Genomic DNA, 19,825 nt, shown 5'->3' on the forward strand with positions numbered 1-19,825 from the left:
GGTAAAAAAAAATCATATTAAAGTCAATTCTGGACATTTGTTTCTACCCAACATGGAGTAACAGGGGTTAGATTTAACCTCCTCCCAGAAATACAGGGGAAAAAAACAGGGAAAAAATACAGGCGAAGACAAAATACATGAGACTAGACTTTTAAGAGCCTAGACATCAAGCAATGAAGAACAGGTATTCCTGAGAGATGGCAAACAAGTGAGGTGAGTCCTACCATTGCTGTAGGATACTGCCTTGAAAGAGTGGCCAGGCCATGACACAGGTGCCTGAGGCAGGGCAATCTGAGTTAAGAAAACAGAATGGGGAAACCAGGGAGACCAAGGCAGCTAGAGTTAAAAGGGTAGAATATTAGAGCAGAGAGCTTCATACAGAGTCCTGGAGATCTACAGAGAGTCTCCCATCTCCCTCAAGTATTAAGCAAAATACACATCACAGAGTATGTGCAAGGCTGGGGAACTACCTGACGTTGCAGAAACAAAACCATCTGAAAGGACTGATTCAATTATACTCTGCATTCACACAGGGCCAAGAATATGCCACCAGCTGGCCTAGAAAAACTCATACTTTGTGGGGTATTAAGTACAGTATTTAGGGAAGTTTTGCCTCAGTAGTGGGGAATAATTATCTCTAGACTTGGCACTGCTCTGGATCTGCTTAACAAATTATAAAAGCAAGAACCAAAGGATGAAACTATTTCCAAGGAACTTAACTGCATCCCAGAACAAAGCTAAAGAAGATTTATAAAATACAAAAATATGTAGCTTCCAACAAGGTAAAATCCACAATGTCTGGCATTCAATCAAAGATTATCAGGCATAACAGATGGTGAAAGACAAATACCATATGATCTCACCTTTAACAGGAACCTAATCAACAAAACAAACAAGCAAGCAAAATATAACCAAAGACCCTGAAATTGAGAACAGGCTGACAGTGACCAGAAGGGAAAGGGGAGGGGATTATAGGGGAAAAGGGTGAAGGGTTTGCAGGAACAATTATAAAGGACACGTGGACAATAACAAGGGGGGGTGGAAACAGGGGAGGAAGGGGAGGGAGGTTGGGAGGTAACAAGGGCTGGGGTGGTAGGGAAGGGTGGGGGGGAAAGGCAGAAAACTGTACTTGAACAACAATAAAAAATGTTTATTTAAAAAAAGATTATCAGGCATAGTAAGAGACAGGAAAACATAACCCATAATGAGATTAATCAACCAAAACAAACTCAGAACAGACAAAGATGTTAACATCACCAGAGAAAGACACTGAAACTTATAACTGTATCCCAAATCAAACTTGTAGAGACTACACTACAATGTATGAGATGAAAAATGCACTGGATGGGGTTAATGGCAGATTAAATATTGCAGGAGAAAATGTTAGTTAACTTGAAGTTATAGCAGTAGAAACAACCAAAATAAAACACAGGTAGATAAAAGAATTTTTAAAAAGAAACAAACAAAAGAGTGTCAGTGGGCTGTGAAACAATTTCAAATATCCTAGCATACTATCAATTATAGTTCTCAAGTAAGATGCAAAATAAGGGTAAACAGAAGAATAAATAGTTGAGGAAACAATGACTACAAGCTTTCTAAATTTCACTACAATCCCACAGATCCAAGAAACTCAATGAACCCTAAGACAAGAAGCATAATAAAGCTGCACCAAGGCATATCTTATCAAAATCAGTAATACATAGAAAATTTGTAGGAGCAGCCACAGGAAAAAAGATATATTGCATTGGAGAAACAAAGATAAGGATGGCATCAGGTTTCTTGTCAGAAATAATGCAAGTGAAAAGACAGTGGAGTAACACCTTTAAAATACTGAGGAAGAAGAAAACTGTCACCTATTTTTTTATACTAGGCAAAAAGACAGAGTCCAGCACAAATAACGCCCCCTTTTTTATTACAAAATCATAAGCATGTAATTCTGTGACATAACAATATCACACTCAAGCATACCTTATGACATTTTAAGTGAAATGTTCAAATTAAAACTATAAATTACTACAACCATATTATTACCCTACCAACCACACTCACACAGGCATTACTTCTGCTGCACCCTGTATATCACAAAAACAAAGGTGAGATAAAGATGTTTTCAGACATACTAAAGCTGGAAGAATTCATCAGGTGCAGACTTACACTGTAAAAAATATTCTCCTAAGGGTAGAATAAAAAAGTCAAATCTGGTTTCTCTGTTCTGTTCTCATCCTGTCCAGGTGATGATTGATTTGCTTCCACAGGTCATTCCCAGGGATGGATATACTACCCATAATCAGTTTTTCTGTTGCCTTTGATACCCAGTAGTTAACTACTACATATTTTCCTTGCCTTTATTGATTAGATCAGCAATTTTCAAATGTTGTAGCAGAATTCTCTTAAAATAAATATTTTATGGGATCCCACTATATAAAACAGAGAAACACAGAGTTTCTCTGGTTAAATTGGGGCAGTGGGTCTAGAATCTTGTCTTCTTGGTCTCACTTCTGTACACAGTGAAATTCAAGCTATCATCATCAAAAGACAATTGGCCTGTTCCTGTGAATACATCTGTTTTTTAAGTCATATCTTTAGACAAATATTCTCAGGTGTCTACCTCCATTTAAAGGTATTGCTTTATGTTATGATTCCTTACCTTTAGTTTAACCAGTTGGCAAGTTACAAGTTTAATTTTTTTTCTTGTTTCATAACTAGAAATCATTGACCTTTTTTCCTACCAAGAGTAGAAATAATTAAATATTCTTTGGAAGCAAAAGAGTATGAGCTCTAAAGTTAGCTGTCTGAGTTTGAATGCCAGCTCCACTGTTTATTCACAAATTGACCTTGGATAGTTACTTAATGTCATTAAGACTAGTTCCTCACCCATAAACTAAGGATGATAATAAACTTGCCTGTTAGGGTTATTGTTATAAATTTAATGAAATAACCACCTTATACACAGCCTGGCATAGTAAACACTCCATAATAAATATTAGCTATTATTGTTAAACATTCTGATACATATTTTAGAATTCTAACATACATCCTATGTCTTTAAATTTGTTTTTGATTGCTTAGGTACAAATGATGAGAGAGAAATGACGTTCAAGCATGCAGGTCTCTTACACCTTCTGGTCACAATTCGTGATATCCTTTTAACATGTAGCTTGGACACAGCATTGGGTCGGTGGGGAAAATTTTTAATTTTCCTTTTCTTCCTAATGAAATATTTTATCCAAAGTAATTTTTAATTTTCTGGAAAAGATGAAACTTATAAGAAACTACATAGCTTCTTTTACTTCTGTGTTAAACATTGTATACATTTTAACATAATTATAATGAAATATATATACTTTACTTTGTTTATATTCATTAAAAGGAATTAATTATGAAAACTATCATCATCTCAAATATAGGTTTAGGAGTCCCTCATCCAGTCCTGAATTACAGTCGTGGTGGCTTTAAGCATATTTGATTGTATATAATCATTATCATGCATTAATTTTTAGTGTAAGATGACCTGTTGCCATATACATTTTAGGCCCTTATTGAATGTCTGTGGCTTTTAATCTTTGATGGATGAAATATGACTAAATTATTAGTAGTAAGATCTTCTGCATTTTTTGGTTGTGTGTGTAAATGAGGATATAAACTACTTGAATAATAAAAATAAAACTAACTTGAATGTATTGGCAATTTTATGATTCTGGAAATCTTTTCTAAACTATCAGAATCATTAAAATATCTGTCTTACTACATTACTACTTCAGCCCCTTATTGCAGAATTATTGAGACTTATTTAGTATTGGTATGCTTATAGGATTATGTTTTATAATTTAGAGTTTTTAGGACATATTTCAAATATAAAGTGAAAATAATTTTCTCTGATCTCTGACCCAGCCAAATATTATTTCTCTAATCCAAGGTTCTAAACATAAGTATTGAGCAGCAGTCAGTTACAATTATACTCCATCTACAACACTAGGAGTTGTAACACTTGGCTGAGTATTATGTCATCTGGCCAAGTATAACTAAATTATAGCTACTCTTAGAAAGCCCAGCATGGTGCTTTTCCTTTTTTTTCCAATTAAACACCTGGGTGTTCATGCTGGATCAGGTTGTCTTATCTCCATCCCCAGGCAAGTAAGGATTGGGAGCTATATCCCTAATTTACAGTACCTGGACTTAGTATAAGAGTATAGTGTCACATGCCCTTCTGTATAGTCAGTCACCTGCCTTCATTAGACTTTTTGGCTTCCATAAAAGATTGTTAGTCCGGCTAACAGCTAGGTTAAAGTATAATAGTAAGGCAGAATATTAGATTCTAGCATATCTGAGCTTCCTGTGCCATAGAGAGAGTACATTTGTTATTCACTTCTGCTCAATACTTATCAAAACCTTGAATTAGAGAAACAAGAAGTGGATTGCTTGAAACATATTCACTTCTAAGTACTGTACAATTTACCCTAGGATTAAGTGAGACCAGAGAGCTTATACTAGAATTGTTTTTGCTCCTCAAAGAAATGCATTTACTAAATTAAACTTTGGCATTACTATCTGACTACCTTGAAGAATATTATAAAAATAAAATCCTTGTGGGAAAGCTAAATTCTTAAGCCCTAGGTACTAAGCCATAATGAATAGCCTAACTGCCTTAGACATTTTTTAATGGAGGGCTTTTTTACTCCTCTAAACCTCCGGAAATCAAAGTACAAGTGATGTTGCCCTCCTTTCCTCCCCTCTTTCCAGTGCAGAAGAAAGGTCTGTAGGGGTCTGGCAGCCTGCCCTGGTCCCTTCCAGAATTCTGTATCTTCTCCCAGTTGTGTTTGCTACTTCTCCCAAGCTAGCAAACTGGAAGTTTCAAGGCTAAAGATAGTATTTCAAAATCAGAAAAGGATTAAAGGAAAGTTTCATTCTTTTTTGTCTGTGTTATGACTCTTATTTCCTTTCAGGTTTTTACCACGAAGTTTCTCAAAGAACATAAAGTTGTGCTTCCCCCCCTAACTTTTGTTTTTAACAGGATATTTGTCAAATGCAAAAGATGTATACAAAAGCATTTTAGCTTCCTATTTGGATGACATTTGGAGACAGCTAGAGATTGTACAGATTATTAAGGGAAAAAAGCCTGAAACCAACTACAAAATACAAGAATTACAATGTCAGATACTAAATTGGATGCGAGGTGAACAGAAAATTAAGGCAAGTACTAGAATAAAGCGGATAACAGTAATGAGCTTAAATAAGAACTGAATGTAAGATACATTTTTGCACTTAATTTTGAAATTATAAGATAGTCTATACTATTTGGTCCCTTGACAGTTTTCTTCTTAACTAAGTTAACAGAGCAAAATCAGACCCAAAGAAAGGATGATTTGCGTCAGTATTCATATGTCTTGAGTTCGAAAATAATTTTTATCATACACAGTTTTCTATGGGTTGCTTCTCCAAATCTCAAAAATTTTGTCTGATACTTGTGACTTCATGGACATATACCCAATAATAGAACTACAGTAATTTATTTTTAGATAGTGAGCCAAAATCTCATCTTATGTGATTCTACAAAAAAAAAAAAAACAAAACAAAAAAACACTTATTTTATGCCTTGGATTATATTGGAAATTTTTGCTCACCTGGCCTCAAGTATATGATGGTGGCATTAATAATTATTTAATAGAAAATGCTTTTTAAAATCTTTTCAAGCACAAAAGCATTTCAGATGTTTCACATAAAATATGGGTACAAATTTGGCCTTTCTCTTTTTCTCTGTGGCCTTCCAATATTTTTATCCCCAACTTTATGGTTACTTGATAACTTGCTTAAGTCATTAAAATAAATTAAAACAATCAGTAAGAAATTTAAATTTAAAATTGATTTGTTGTTCTTACTCTCCACCCACCCCACCAAAAAGAAAAACTGCAATGGTGGGTAGGAAAGTATAGCATCAAATCATTGGTTTTCTCCAACAAATGCACACAATACAGGGAGAGACAACTTATGCCTAGATAGAATCACCTGCATGGGAATACCTGAAGAATGCTGAGGATGTCGTTCTGCAAATTTCTTTCCTCGTTAATATTTGATCTTAGCAGAATTTATTCCTTTATATTTAAGCATGACATTTTTACAACACAAATTTTACTTTGTAATCTTATTGCCATTAGTTTCATATAACCAATTAAGTTTATTTTGTCACCATAGCAAACCTAGAAAAAGAATAATTATTCAAATATACATGTATGAGAAATTCTTATGTTTGGTCAGGTGCTGATTATAATAAGAATGGACTCAGATGGTGAAAAGCATTTACTCATTGAAATCCTTAACAAAATGGAAGGTAGGCAGTTTTAATTATGCATTGTATGTTAACATATGCTTGAATATAAAAATGTATTGATTAAACCAAGTTTTAAAATTAAGATATAGTTGACATACCATAAAATGAATCCTTTAAAAGTAAATAACTCAGTGATATCTAACAAGCTTTTAAATCAATCTGGACTATACATCTGTAATATAAATATGGTATAATGTATGCTAAATTTAAATAATATGTATATTATTATTACCAATTAATACCTTTTATTGAATATCTACTAGTTGCTAAATAATACTATTTACAACAGCTCTATGAATAGGTCTTATTAACTCAGTTCTACAAATAAAGAAACTAAAGTTCATAAAGGTGATGTAGCATGCCAAGTCTCACAGGCACTAAGTGAGGAAATCAGGATTTGAACCTAGGTCTCTCTTGTTTCACTGCCATTCTTCAGTTCACTCTTCTGCCCCCTATTCCCCACTCTGCCAACCCTTTCCACCTTGTGCTGTGGAACCCATTGCTTATATGTAATCTCTTCTTCACCTCCCTATCTTAAGTGAAACCCCGCTTTCCCCAGATGATTCTGCTTCCCCTGTGTCTTTCTCAGATAGAAGCTAGTTCCATCATTTTGTGTTTGCAAGATCCTCATAATGCACTCAGCAAGTCATCTGCTTTGGAAACGTAGCTAATACAAATCATTATTATTTAAAAGATTAGCTTCTAAATACTATAACCTTATAAATTACAAAAGAGAAATCATACTCCCTCCCTTCTTATTGCCACCAAAACTATTGTCCTATCAATTCAAGTAAACATGAAATTATTAAGTATTACTTGGTCATTACTACATCACACCATTGTGAACTTTCCAGTTGAAAGAGTACACTAATAGAGTGTAGAATTCATTTTAACTAGAGTTAGCTATTCTTAAATCAATTATATCTGTAAAAAATCAACTGTATGTGTGGGTACAGAATTTTTTGTTGTTTATTATATTTTCTTAAAAAATTAGTAACATGAAATTTAAATTGAAATGCAGTCTCTTGATGTTTAGTTATGTGCTTAAATTTTTACTAGAGAAAAAAGGTAAAATCTACCATGATTTTTAGCAAAATAAAAATAACTGCACAGAATTGGTGAGTATGTTTTACTTGGTCATTTTAAAATTAAGTTTTTGATCCATTTTACTATTTTATGTAATAAATTCAGAACTCCCATGCTCCACACACAATATACATACACACCAGAAATATTTCTTAGGGTTTAAACTTTCTGCTCCCTAGACTTAGAAAAATAACCCCTCAGATTGTATTCATTTTTGTGGTAGTGAAATATATGACACATCTAAAAATGACATGTGAACAAAACCCTGAAGGTCCTGGCCTGTGTGGCTCAGTTGGTTGGAGCATCATTCCATAAACTGAAAGGTCGTGTGTTCAACACCCAGTGAGGGCACATGCCTAGGTTGCTTCTTGGTCCCTGGCCGGGGTATGTATGAGAGGCAACTGATTGATGTTTCTCTCTCAAATTGATTTTTTTTCTCCCTCTGTCTGTCCCTCCCTTCCACTATCTCTGAAAAAAAATCAATAAGCATGTCCTTGGGTTAGGATGGAAAAAAAGTACTGAAAAAAAAACCCCTTTCTTTCATTACTATTTTTTTCTAACAGGTTTAACGTTGACTGTCTTACATTCAAACAAAAGAAGAGACTATCTGGAATCTGAAGGTGTTTTAGATGGGTAAGGATATATTTCTTCATCTATGGGGAGCAAACACACAAATTCCACAGGGAAAGCACAATTTCTCCTAGAATTTAACTTTTATAAAGGGTTTAATAAAATCTTAAATTAATCAATGTCTCTACCCTCTTCCTGAAAAATGCTTTACATAGAGTATTTTAATTCAGTTCATTCCCGTGTATTATATATTGTTGTTGTCCAGAATTTTAGTTCAATCTTGCTTCAATATCCCCAAACTATTATTATTATTGTTATTGTCAATACATAAAGTGCTTATTTAGACTTACAAGATTTTACCAGTTTTTTTGCTCAGCATAGTTTCTTATATTTCTTTCATTTGTTTTGGGTTCTCTCTCATCCTGAAGTACAAAAGTAAAAATTCTTTCAGTGAGGCCTGCTAATGATAAATTTAGTGTTGACTTGTTTAAAACTGTTTTTATTTTGGCTTATTTTATCTAGAAATTATTTATTCCTTATATTGGATGTAAATAATAAAAAGAGAAGATGTAAATCAAATAGAAGTTCATAAAAGCTACACATAGATACCTTTTAACTTCTATCTATATAGATTGCTCTGGGCAGAAAGCAATGGTAGAGAATTTTAATTTTAGTACGTGCTGTTATATGAAATTCAAAGATGGGGAAGATAATTTAAGTATCCATCCTTTTTGTTGTTGTCAGATCACTTATGAAGCCCATTGAAAAAAAAGTATCCCCATTTCACAGTTGTTAGATAATACTCTATTACATAGCTTCTCCAAGATTAAACCCTTACATTTGTAGGAAAATGAGATTGATTGCTCACGGTGATTTATTTGCTATGGATAAGACTCAGGTCTCAGGTAATAATAATATTAAGGACCCTTGCATTTGAGGATGTGAAATAGTCTACAGTATTTCATATTTAGGTTAAAAAAAAGTATGACCATCAAAAAAAAAAGATAAAAAGAGATTAACACAAGTGGAGAACAAATCAACAGAAAATACACCAGTGCTTTTGTAAGATAAGTAAGCATAGATTAGCGAAGAATAAAATAAGCCAAAAACAGTTATCTTTTAGCATTCCAAGTAAATAATGGTACAAGTATAATTCCGTTTTCTTGACTTTCTTTTGTCTTCAGTACAAGTTCCTGTGTAGTAGTCCATAATCAGTATATTGGAGCAGATTTCCCCTGGAGTAATTTCTCATTTGTGGTGGAATACAATCACGGAGAAAACTCTTGTTGGACTAAACACTGTGAAAAATTGAATATTCCATTCATGGCCTTCAAAGTGATTCTTCCAGACACAGTTTTAAAGAGTAAGAATACAAACCAAAACATTTTTTTGTCCCATTAGGATGTAAAATTTCTGTTTTCTGTTTCAGATCGATGGAAGGAGAATAAGCTATGACATTAGAAGACTTCAGTTTATTTCTAATTTGACCACTATCTATGTGACATTGAACAAGTCCTTTAACTATCTCTTACCTCATACTTATCACTTGCAAAGTAAACTATACTGATTATATTTACCTTCATCCCTTTAACTTCTAAATTTTACTTATAATAACAAAATTTATTACAATTACATCTAATATCAGTTTGGTACTTTTATTCCATAGTATTGTATTAAATTTTAGAGAAAAATTATGTAATAATATGTTGACTGATTCAGAAAAGTTTTAATAAGCAAGAAAGTATTATACACAAATACTTAGGAAAGAGTCTATAACCACTTTGGATATCCTTTGGTTTCTTGGTGTTTCTCACTTCACATGCCTGAGGCTGTGAATTCTCTGACTGTTGGAATTAAAAAGCCCGTAGATGTTTACTCCCAGCGCATCTCTCTTTCAATAGCTGTCATAAGTTACCTTCTATCCTCCTCAAGCACGGGTGGGAAGTTTGAATTGAGTCATTTCAACTCAATTCTAAAATATACCATAATTATTGTTTAGAATCTTTGATATTTAGAATTAAATGCTAAAATGATTAAATAATTGAAACATAGGCTCAAGAAAAGATAAAATATAAGCATTCTCATTTATATGTAGAGGCTTCTTTCATTCTCTCAAAGATGAACTTAATTAACCAATTCATTATTTGAAGCATTTACAATTCTTCAATTATCCACTATTATACTATAAGATAAAGTAGTTTATATCTTATATATTTTTATATATTTGTTTTAAGAAATTAGAATTCCAAGAAATAAAATTAATTGCTGGGTCAAAGGTCTACACACATATATATATTGCCAAATATCCTTCCAGAAATACTATTCCAATTTATATTTACACAGAAAGTGTGAGAGGATATTTTTCCCTTACCTTTACAATTAATAGGCATCACTAATCTTTTAAATCTTTGACATAATTATAATCAGAAAACATTTTATAGTTGTGTGTATTTGTATATCTGTGATTATTCATGTATTCTCATATGTGAATTGATCTTGTATAGCCATTCTTTTGTAAATTGCTTGTTTATATCCATTGTCTGTTGAGGCATTTATTCTTTTCTTATTGATCTGTATCATTCCTTATGGGTTATTTTGCATAATTTCAAATTTTGATCAGTTTATATTTATATAGCAAATGTCCAGTGAATAAAGCATATTTTAACATTCAGGTATATTATAATCTTATTTTTTCTTTTTCTTTTTTAAGTGAGTGTACATGTGGGAGTATATATAACCAAAGATATAGAAAAAAGTCTGGAAGTATGTACTAAACTTTGTTTTTAGTATAAGGGAGTTTTAGGAAATCTGTTAACTCTGTTTATTTCTAGGTGGTAGGATAACATGGCTTTTAGTTTATTCTTCAGTCATTTCATTATTCCAATTTCTAATTGTTTACAATGAATATGTATTATTCTTGTACTACTCCTTGAACATAACTGTTATTCTCATGTTTAATAAAAAAATAGAGCTGGGGGATGAGAAAAAAGAAATATTTATAAATTTTCTCTTATTTAGGAAGCAATTTGCTGGATAGTTTTGGTGGTTTTCTTTTGGATATTCGGGTTCCATATGTGTTCTTTGCATCTGAAGGACTTCTTAATACTCCAGAAATACTTCAGTTGCTTGAATCCAAGTAAGTTATTGATTTCATAACTTTAGCAAAGGTATATATATCCTAATGGCTAAATACTATGCTAAATATATGGCACTGTTTCTCTTGGAGTTAAGCCTGTTATTATATCACACAGGAAGTTTTCTAGAAAGTTTATGTCAATACACATTGCTCTCTTTCTCGTATACCATCATAATTATTAAATATTATTTTTTGTTAATATAAATCAGTATTGTGGTTTCTGGCCAAGATGGAGGCATAGAGATATGGATATGGTTCACTTTCTTGCACAACCAAAAGAAGAAACAACCAATTTAAAAACAAAAAACAACCATAACTGCCAGAAAATCGAACTGTATGGAAGTCTAACAACTGAGGAGTTAAAGAAGAAACATTTATCCAGGCTTCTAGGAGGGGTGGATACAGGCACCTTGAGCAGAGAGGACATGCGGCAAGGTGTGGCTGATGAAATGGGCAGTTTCACATTAGCATGAAGATAAACTGGGAGGAACAACTGGGGAGTGAGACAGACTGAGCAACCCAGGTTTCCAGCATGGGCAAAATAAAGCCTTAGAATCTCTGGCTGTAAAAATCTGTGGGAGTTGTGGCAGCAGGAGAAACTGCCAGTCTCTTGAAAGTGGGGTGAGAGCCAAGCAAGCAGCATTGTTCCCTCTCTTGACCCCTCCGCCACATACAGCACCACAACACAGGGAAGTGGCTTGCCCCACTTGGCAAATACATAAGACTCCGCCCATTACAATGTAACAGGTGCGCTGAGACAAAGAAATATGGCCCAAATAAAAGAACAGATCAAAACTCCAGAAAAAACACTAAGTGATAAGGTAGTTAAAATTTAAGCCAGTTTTAAGGAGAAAGACAAAATTCTGATAAATGCAAAATATTTAGTCTAATACCATGATGTTTTGGTTTCATTAATTATTATTTAAAGAGCAGAACAAATTGGTCAATACATTTGTAATAGTATTAGGTGCAGTAATACCTAGCAAAATACCTAAAGCAACAAATAGCCAACTAATTTGTCGTATATACTGAATAAATCATAATTTCATCCCTCAAATTTGTAACGTAGAATAAATTGATGTATAAAAGAAAAAGCACAGTAGTTCAAATAATTTAATATGTAAGAGGACAATACAGCTTTTCTCAAAAAAATTTTCTTAGCCATTTCATTATGTCACCCCAAAATATTGTATTTTACAGCTATAATATCACCCTAGTGGAGAGATGCTGCAGTGAATCGTTGAAATTCTTTGGAGGGACGGAGTGTTATGTAGTAGTGACAGTTGATGAACACACTGCCATAATTTTGCAGGTAAAACTATACAGTAAAAAATATAAAGCAAACAAATTAAAATATATGTATAGCCATTAATTTATTATTAGCTTTACTATAGAGAGCTTAACCATAATCTATTATGATTTCTTCCAAAACTTTGCAAGTGAGTCACAAGTGCCAAAACATCAATGTGGAAAATTCCTATTACCAAGCTTCTTTGGTGCCTTATAATTTTTAATATACTATAATACAAAGCAAATATAGAATCTTTAATATTGTATATGGACCTATTGTTAAATATATTTATAGGATAATTAGGTGTCAAAAACTTTATAAAAACTAAATCCTACCCACTATGTTTCTTAAAGGGGGGGTGGCATATTAATCATTATTTGTAATAAGGGATTTCCTGTGAGCTAAGTAGGGAGTGCCTGTAAATAAGCTGGCTTTTAAAAGAACGAGAAATTCTCTTCAAAAACCCATATAGCTTAGAATTTAAGATGTATAAATTCTTTTTTAAAAATTTTCATTGTTATTCAATTACAGTTGTCTGCCTTTTCTCCCCATCCCTCCACCCCACCCCAGCCAAACCCACCTCCCTCCCCCATCTCCACCCTCCCCCTTGGTTTTGTCCATGTGTCCTTTATAGTAGTTCCTGTAAACCCCTCTCTCCACTGTCCCCTCCCCACTCTCCTCTGGTTATTGTTAGATTGTTCTTAACTTCAGTGTCTCTGGTTATATTTTGTTTGCTTTTTTCTTTTGTTGATTATGTTCCAGTTAAAGGTGAGATCATATGGTATTCGTCCCTCATCGTCTGGCTTATTTCACTTAGCATAATGCTCTCCAGTTCCATCCATGCTGTTGCAAAGGGTATAAGCTCCTCTTTCTCTCTGCTGCGTAGAATTCCATTGTGTAAATGTACCATAGTGTTTCGATCCACTCATTTGCTGATGGGCACTTAGGTTGCTTCCAACACGTGGCTATTGTAAATTGTGCTGCTATGAACATTGGGGTGCACAGGTTCTTTTGGATTGGTGTTTCAGGGTTCTTAGGGTATAATCCCAACAGTGGAATTTCTGGGTCAAAGGGCAGTTCACTTTTTAGTTTTCTGAGGAAATTCCATACTGTTTTCCACAGTGGCCTCACCAGTCTGCATTCCCACCAACAGTGCACTAAGGTTCCCTTTTCTCCACATCCTCTCCAACATTTGTTTGTGGACTTGTTTATGTTGGCCACTCTGACTGGTGTGAGATGGTACCTCATTGTGGTTTTAATTTGCATCTCTCTGATGGCTAGTGATGCTGAGCATCTTTTCATATGTCTCTGGGCCCTCTGTATGTCTTCCTTTACAGACACTGGAGAAGTGTCTGTTCAAGTCCTTTGCCCATTTTTTAATTGGTTGTTTGTCTTCCTGGAGTGGAGTCTTGTGAGTTCTTTATATATTTGGGAGATCAGGCCCTTGTTTGAGGTATCATTGGCAAATATGTTTTCCTGTACTGTTGGTTCTCTCTTTATTTTAATGCTGTTTTCTTTAGTCATGCAGAAGCTTTTTATTTTGATGAGGTTCCATTGTTTATTCTTTCCTTTATGTCCCTTGCTTTAGGGGACGTGTCTGTGAGGATGTTGCTGCATGGAATGTCTGAGATTTTCCTGCCAATGTTTTCCTCTAGGACTTTTATGGTGTTATGACTTATATTTAAGTCTTTTATGCACCTTGAATTTATTTTTGTGTATGGCATAAGTTGGTGATCGAGTTTCATTTTTTTGCATGTAGCTGTCCAGATCTCCCAACACCATTTGTTGAAGAGGCTGTTTTTGCTCCATTTTATGCTCCTGCCTCCTTTGTCAAATATTAATTGACCGTATAGACTTGGGTTTATTTCTGGGCTCTCTGTTCTGTTCCATTGGTCTATGTGCCTGTTTTTATGCCAGTACCAGGCTGTTTTGATTACAGTGGCCTTGTAATACAGTTTGATATCAGGTATTGTGATCCCTCCTGCTTTGTTCTTCTTTCTCAAAATTGCTGCAGCTATTCAGGGTCATTTATGGTTCCATATGAATTTCTGAAATGTTTGTTTTATATCTGTGAAATATGTCATGGGTACTTTAATAGGGACTGCATTGAATTTATAAATCGCTTTGGGTAGTATGGCCATTTTGATGATGTTAATTCTTCCAATCCATGAGCATGGTACATGCTTCTATTTGTTTGTGTCTTCCTTAATTTCTTTCTTCACTGTTGTGTAGTTTTCTGAGTACAGGTCTTTTACCTCCTTGGTTAGGTTTATTCCTAGGTACTTTATTTTTCTTGTTGCTATATCAGTGGGATTTTTTTCCTGATTTCTGTTTCTGCTGTTTCATTGTTGGTATACAGGAATGCCTTTGATTTCTGAGTATTGACTTTGTATCCAGCTGTTTTGCCAAATTCATTTATTAGGTCAAATAGTTTTTTGGTGGAGTCTATAGGATTTTCCATGTACACTGTCATGTCATCTGCAAACAGTGACAGTTTCATTTGATGTATAAATTCTTGACTGAATCTCCCTATGTTTGCTTGATTGGAGTATAAATCACAAAAAAATTATTTTAATAGGGTGGAGTGGTAAGCAAAAACCAGTTTGATGTTGTGCAGTATGAATTAATGACGACTATAAGATCAAATGCTAACAATATAAAAATTATACGATGGAAACACAAAGCTTTGTTTAAGGGATTCTTTTTCTTTTTCTTTTTTAATGATAGCAGGATGGTTTATTAAGCTGTGCCTTATTACAGGCGCTGGGGCTTGCCCATGGTGCTCTTGATGTACAAAGCCCAGACGTTCTGCCAGTTCTTTTTCAGTAGTGACACCAGGAAATTGACAGCTAAGTGGACGTTGTACACAAGCTCATCATCTGTCATCTTCAGGTGGCCAACAGCCACTGCCAGACACAGCACCTTCTTCATCTGGAACTTAATTGTAGATCTGACTTCATCAACTTTGGCCACCATGTTCTCATTGTGGGTCAACAAGGAAGGGAACTTGCCAGGCTTATTCAGGCCTGGGCCCAGGATTCGTGGGATCTGCTTGATCAGACTCTGAAGCCAAAAAGGCATCATACTTCTTGGCCAGCTTCTTGACCAGTTTATTCTTGAGTTTCTTCAGTGCCTCGATGTCCATGTAGGGGATGTCCAGGTCCTTGGCCTCATCACAGTGCTGCTGGTCCCCCAGAACACACACAGATAACTTGGGGCGGGGAGTGGACTTAAGCCTGATGGTGCCCGAGAAGCATTTGTCCTTTTGGAGGTCATAGTTCTTCAAGATGATCTGCAGCTCCACTGTCTCCAAAAACTTCCAGCGCTTGCACTGGTTCCCGTGCAGGACTTCCCGCACCGCCTCATAGAGGGTGTCGCAGGAGACTTTGCTGCTCAGGACTCTACGCCGCAAAAACCGGAAAAGGCTAGAGGAATTCTTAAGAGATATTGTGTCTTGCAGATTTAAGGTTCTTAAAAAAAACAATTACTTGGGAAGAAATATCATTTGGGAAAACTCTTTTAATCCATAGTTACATAAATTACTGTTAGAGTAAGACACTTCCTGAATTATTTACTCCATGAAAAATTGTATTAATGGAAAATGAGAATTCTAGACCATTAGAGATTCTTAGAAGTCCATTAACTGCTGCTTTCTCATCTTCCTTAAGTAAGCATTTGGAGCAAATTATCTATTTTAAACATATTTTCTATAGTCTTTAGGAGTAGCCAGATGCCTTTCACCAAGGACTTCACCCAAGTAGAGGCATTCTGTATGTAGGCTACTCTCTTTGGATCTAGGACTTCGGGGGATTCCTGAGCCTTTCTTGTTGAAACTACCACTAACTGTTTTACATCTATTGTAGCTTTTCCCTTACTACTTCGAGTGATTTTAATTTTTTTCATAAAACAGAAGCCCATACCCACTATTCTTCTCAAGTTATAATTTATATATCATAGATTCTGGAAATACGGTAGCAACAATTTCATAACAACTATTAATCTAGTGAGTCTTTTTATTTTATGCACTTCCTGGTAGGACCTGAAAGAACTGAACTGTGAAAAGGCGTCCGACAATATCATTATGAGACTTGTGGCACTGTCATTCCAGTACCGCTCTTGTTGGGCAGTTTTGTACGCCAGGAAAACCTTAAGCTCAGAGTAAGTACACACTCCTTCCTCTAGAGTCACATTCACATATTTTTTTTAAGTTTTTCAGTCCTCTTCTGTGAACAGAAGTAGTGTGCAGATTTTCCACTTGTTCATCTAATTTGATTGAAGTCAGGGATTCTCATGGTGGAGGTGTGCCCAGAAGAAAGCAAATCAAAATCTTGGAGATGTTTCCTCTGGATGTTCTGTGCAAATCATCCTCCCCTCCTCTACCTTACTAAGAATTGCAGCTTTAAGTGTTTCACTTCTTATCACTTTTAAATTCTGGACTTATCTGTTAAAAGATAGGTATTTTTTTTTAATTGATTGGAGAGAGAGAGAGGAAAGGAAGGAAGAGAGAGAGAGAGAGAGAGAGAGAGAGAGAGCATCGATCTCTTGTTCTACTTATTCATGCATTCATTGGTTGCTTCTTATATGTGCCCTGAACAGACATTAAACCTGCAACCTTGGCATATAGTGACAATGGTCCAACCAACTGAGCTACCTGGCCAGGGCCTAGATAAGTCATTCTTAAATTACTTCTCTCTAAAATTTTATTAAATACACCAACTAACTAGCATCTTGCTGTACTTTCTTTCATGAATGAGCATTATTGAAGAATTACCAAAAAATCCATGCCAAGAGCAGTAAGGCGATGAGTTAAATTTCCCCCCTGCTCCTCCAACCCCAGTATCCCCTAGATTTAACAGTATTATTAAAAAATGGAGGTGGAAATGTTTTTAATCAAAAAAGTGCTGAGTAGACAAAGAAACGTGGGTCTGCCACACTAGTATTTTCTTGGCCAGGTTATTCTAATGACATTAAGAAATGTGGAAAACAAAATGAATTTTTAATAAGTATAATTAGATGTCAAATGAATGGAAGTATAGTAATATAATTCTTTTTAGGTATTATCTTACAGAAAAGACACTTCATCACCTAGCACTGATTTATGCGGCTTTAGTTTCGTTTGGGCTAAAATCAGAAGAACTGGATGTAAAGGTATTCTTTTCCTGTATGTTTGTTCATAAGTATTTTTCATAAACCAAAATTATACTCAAACTCATAAGCCCAGTAAGAAGAAACATTAAATGGGTAAACCAAAACTGCTTAAAAGCCAAATAAAGAACAGTTTTCAAATTAATGAATATTCTTTCCACCTAACCTTCTGTTTTAAAAGCCTTTAGTTTAATAAATTTAACATCATATTTGATCTCTTAACTACTGCTTAGATTTTTTGAAACATATCAGGATATAAAAATAAATAAATATATCCCTTGAACAAAAAAATGCTCACTTATGACATATGAATAGAGTAACATTTTGGTAATCTCTGGTCTCCTTTTTTAGTTTTTCAATGTCCTTGCTCTGAATTTAGACATTCCTCCAACCTTGGGATTCAGTACTCTTCTGTACTTTAGAGACTTCCTTAATAAACTCAACCATTCTCACAAATTTAACTTTCATTTCTGGGTATAATCCATAAACATTTCCTCACTTTTCTTAAGGTCTGCATCTTTAGTCTGGCATTCATTCTACTGGAAAGCTCCACATGAATATCCCACAAGGTACCTCAGACTTTGCATGTATTAAATGCCACTTCTCATCCTCTCCCAGATTTAGTCCATGGTATTAGTATTCTCATCTAATCTAAGCTAAATTCTCCTTTTAACTCTGCAGTGCCTTCTCTAGAATGTCTCTACTTTCTACTCCCACTGCTACTTCCCTAAATTCAGGCCTGCATTACCTCTCACTTAGAGCTTCCTAACTAATCTCATTTCTTCTTTTTTCCCACTGCGGTGTATCATACATGTTGACACCAGTTACATTTTGAAATGTGCCTGTGAATATTCACTTCCTAGATAATAGCTTCTGGAGGAACAAGACCATCTTTATTCCTTTTTGTATTCCTGGCACCCAGCACAGTACAAGTAGGTACAGTGCAAGTGCCAAGTACCAGGATCTTGATAAATATTTGTTGTTGAGTTGATTTTTCTTGCATAGAAGACCTCCCATAGCTTCCTATTTGATTCAAGATAGAGTTCAAACTCAGAAAGACTCAAACTTCACAATTTGGCCCCTAGTGATCCTTCCTTTATCATTCTACTCGCCATTTTTCCTGAATAAGCCTCCACACAATCGCCTCTCAGCCATTCCACAACCATGTCATTCTGGCCTGTCTTTCCCGGGGAATATTATTCCCCATCCCCTTATTGCCAGCCTTCATCGTTCTGTCTTTTTGTTCCCAGCTCACATCCTACTTCCTTTAAGAAATTTGCCCCATTACACTCTCTCAGGATAAATCTCCCCTTGTCCCATTCTCCCAATAACACTTTGTACCTTTGTTATAGTATGAGGTATTCATAATTATAGTATTACTATAGTATTATAGTATTCTTGTATCCTTAACCCTGTAGGGCCCTTTTTCTTTGTGAAACCTACAGTATCTAGCACAGTGCCTTATGCAGAGGAAGAATACTCAACATGAACTAAGTACAATTAAATCAAAGCACAACCTATTAAGAAAATTAATAATGATCTATTTGGGAAAAAATCCAGATAATTTTGATCCATATTAAACATAGAAATAAAATTGTTAGAAAAAATATCTAAATCAATGAATGGTAAATGTAAATTTGCCTCATTTGTTAATTCAAGTGAAGTTTTACCACTTAATCAGCCTCTTTTCTTCCCAGCTCATGGCAAGCAGTTGTATGCAAAATATGCGTAGTGTCATTTCATTCCTCTGTACACTGAGGGCATGACACCAGGGAGTGGTGCTGTATTCAGATACAGGGACCCGGCCTATAGAGCATATGTTCCAAGGAAGGTATTTGGGGATGAAGCAGGAGGTACTGCCCAGGCACAATCCATTCCAAATGAAAGTCTGCTTCTACCTAGATCAAACTATTTCAAAAGCTTGTCAAGTTTTACATAATCTAAAAACTAGGTTAGTTTTTCCACGGAACCTGAGAAACAGCTGTGATCAATTTATTCATACTCTACTATCAATACGAAGGTCTTAATAGTAGATGTCCAGAAAGTATCCAGCCATATACTATAAAAATAGAGGCATTTATTGAACAAGATACAAGAAACATTGTACACAGGACAATGATGCCTCAGGGCTTACAATGCCTTCAAAGTAGGCACCATGGGAGCTCGCACAGTTCTTCCAATCCCCATCAGCTGCCCCATCGTATTTTCCTGAATCTCATCAAAGGTCTGAAATCTCTTCCCTTTCAAAGGTGATTTTAGTTTGGGGAAAAGC

The 19,825-nt window shown here is 34.9% G+C and overlaps 1 protein-coding gene and 1 pseudogene across 1 annotated transcript in view; one reads left to right on the top strand and one right to left on the bottom strand.

The window, feature by feature from the left end:
* SHOC1 (shortage in chiasmata 1) overlaps positions 1-19,825 on the top strand; it is a 64,549-nt gene that overhangs the window by 35,735 nt on the left and 8,989 nt on the right. The window contains 9 exon segments of the mRNA XM_024562471.4: positions 3,070-3,174; positions 5,012-5,190; positions 6,253-6,325; positions 7,975-8,044; positions 9,166-9,344; positions 11,000-11,117; positions 12,318-12,429; positions 16,445-16,566; positions 17,463-17,556. Coding sequence (XP_024418239.3) covers positions 3,070-3,174; positions 5,012-5,190; positions 6,253-6,325; positions 7,975-8,044; positions 9,166-9,344; positions 11,000-11,117; positions 12,318-12,429; positions 16,445-16,566; positions 17,463-17,556 — 1,052 coding nt within the window.
* On the bottom strand, positions 15,148-15,889 carry LOC112306306 (large ribosomal subunit protein uL1 pseudogene; annotated as a pseudogene).

This window comes from Desmodus rotundus, chromosome 1 (assembly GCF_022682495.2).
Source record: "Desmodus rotundus isolate HL8 chromosome 1, HLdesRot8A.1, whole genome shotgun sequence".
Lineage (NCBI taxonomy): Eukaryota > Metazoa > Chordata > Mammalia > Chiroptera > Phyllostomidae > Desmodus > Desmodus rotundus.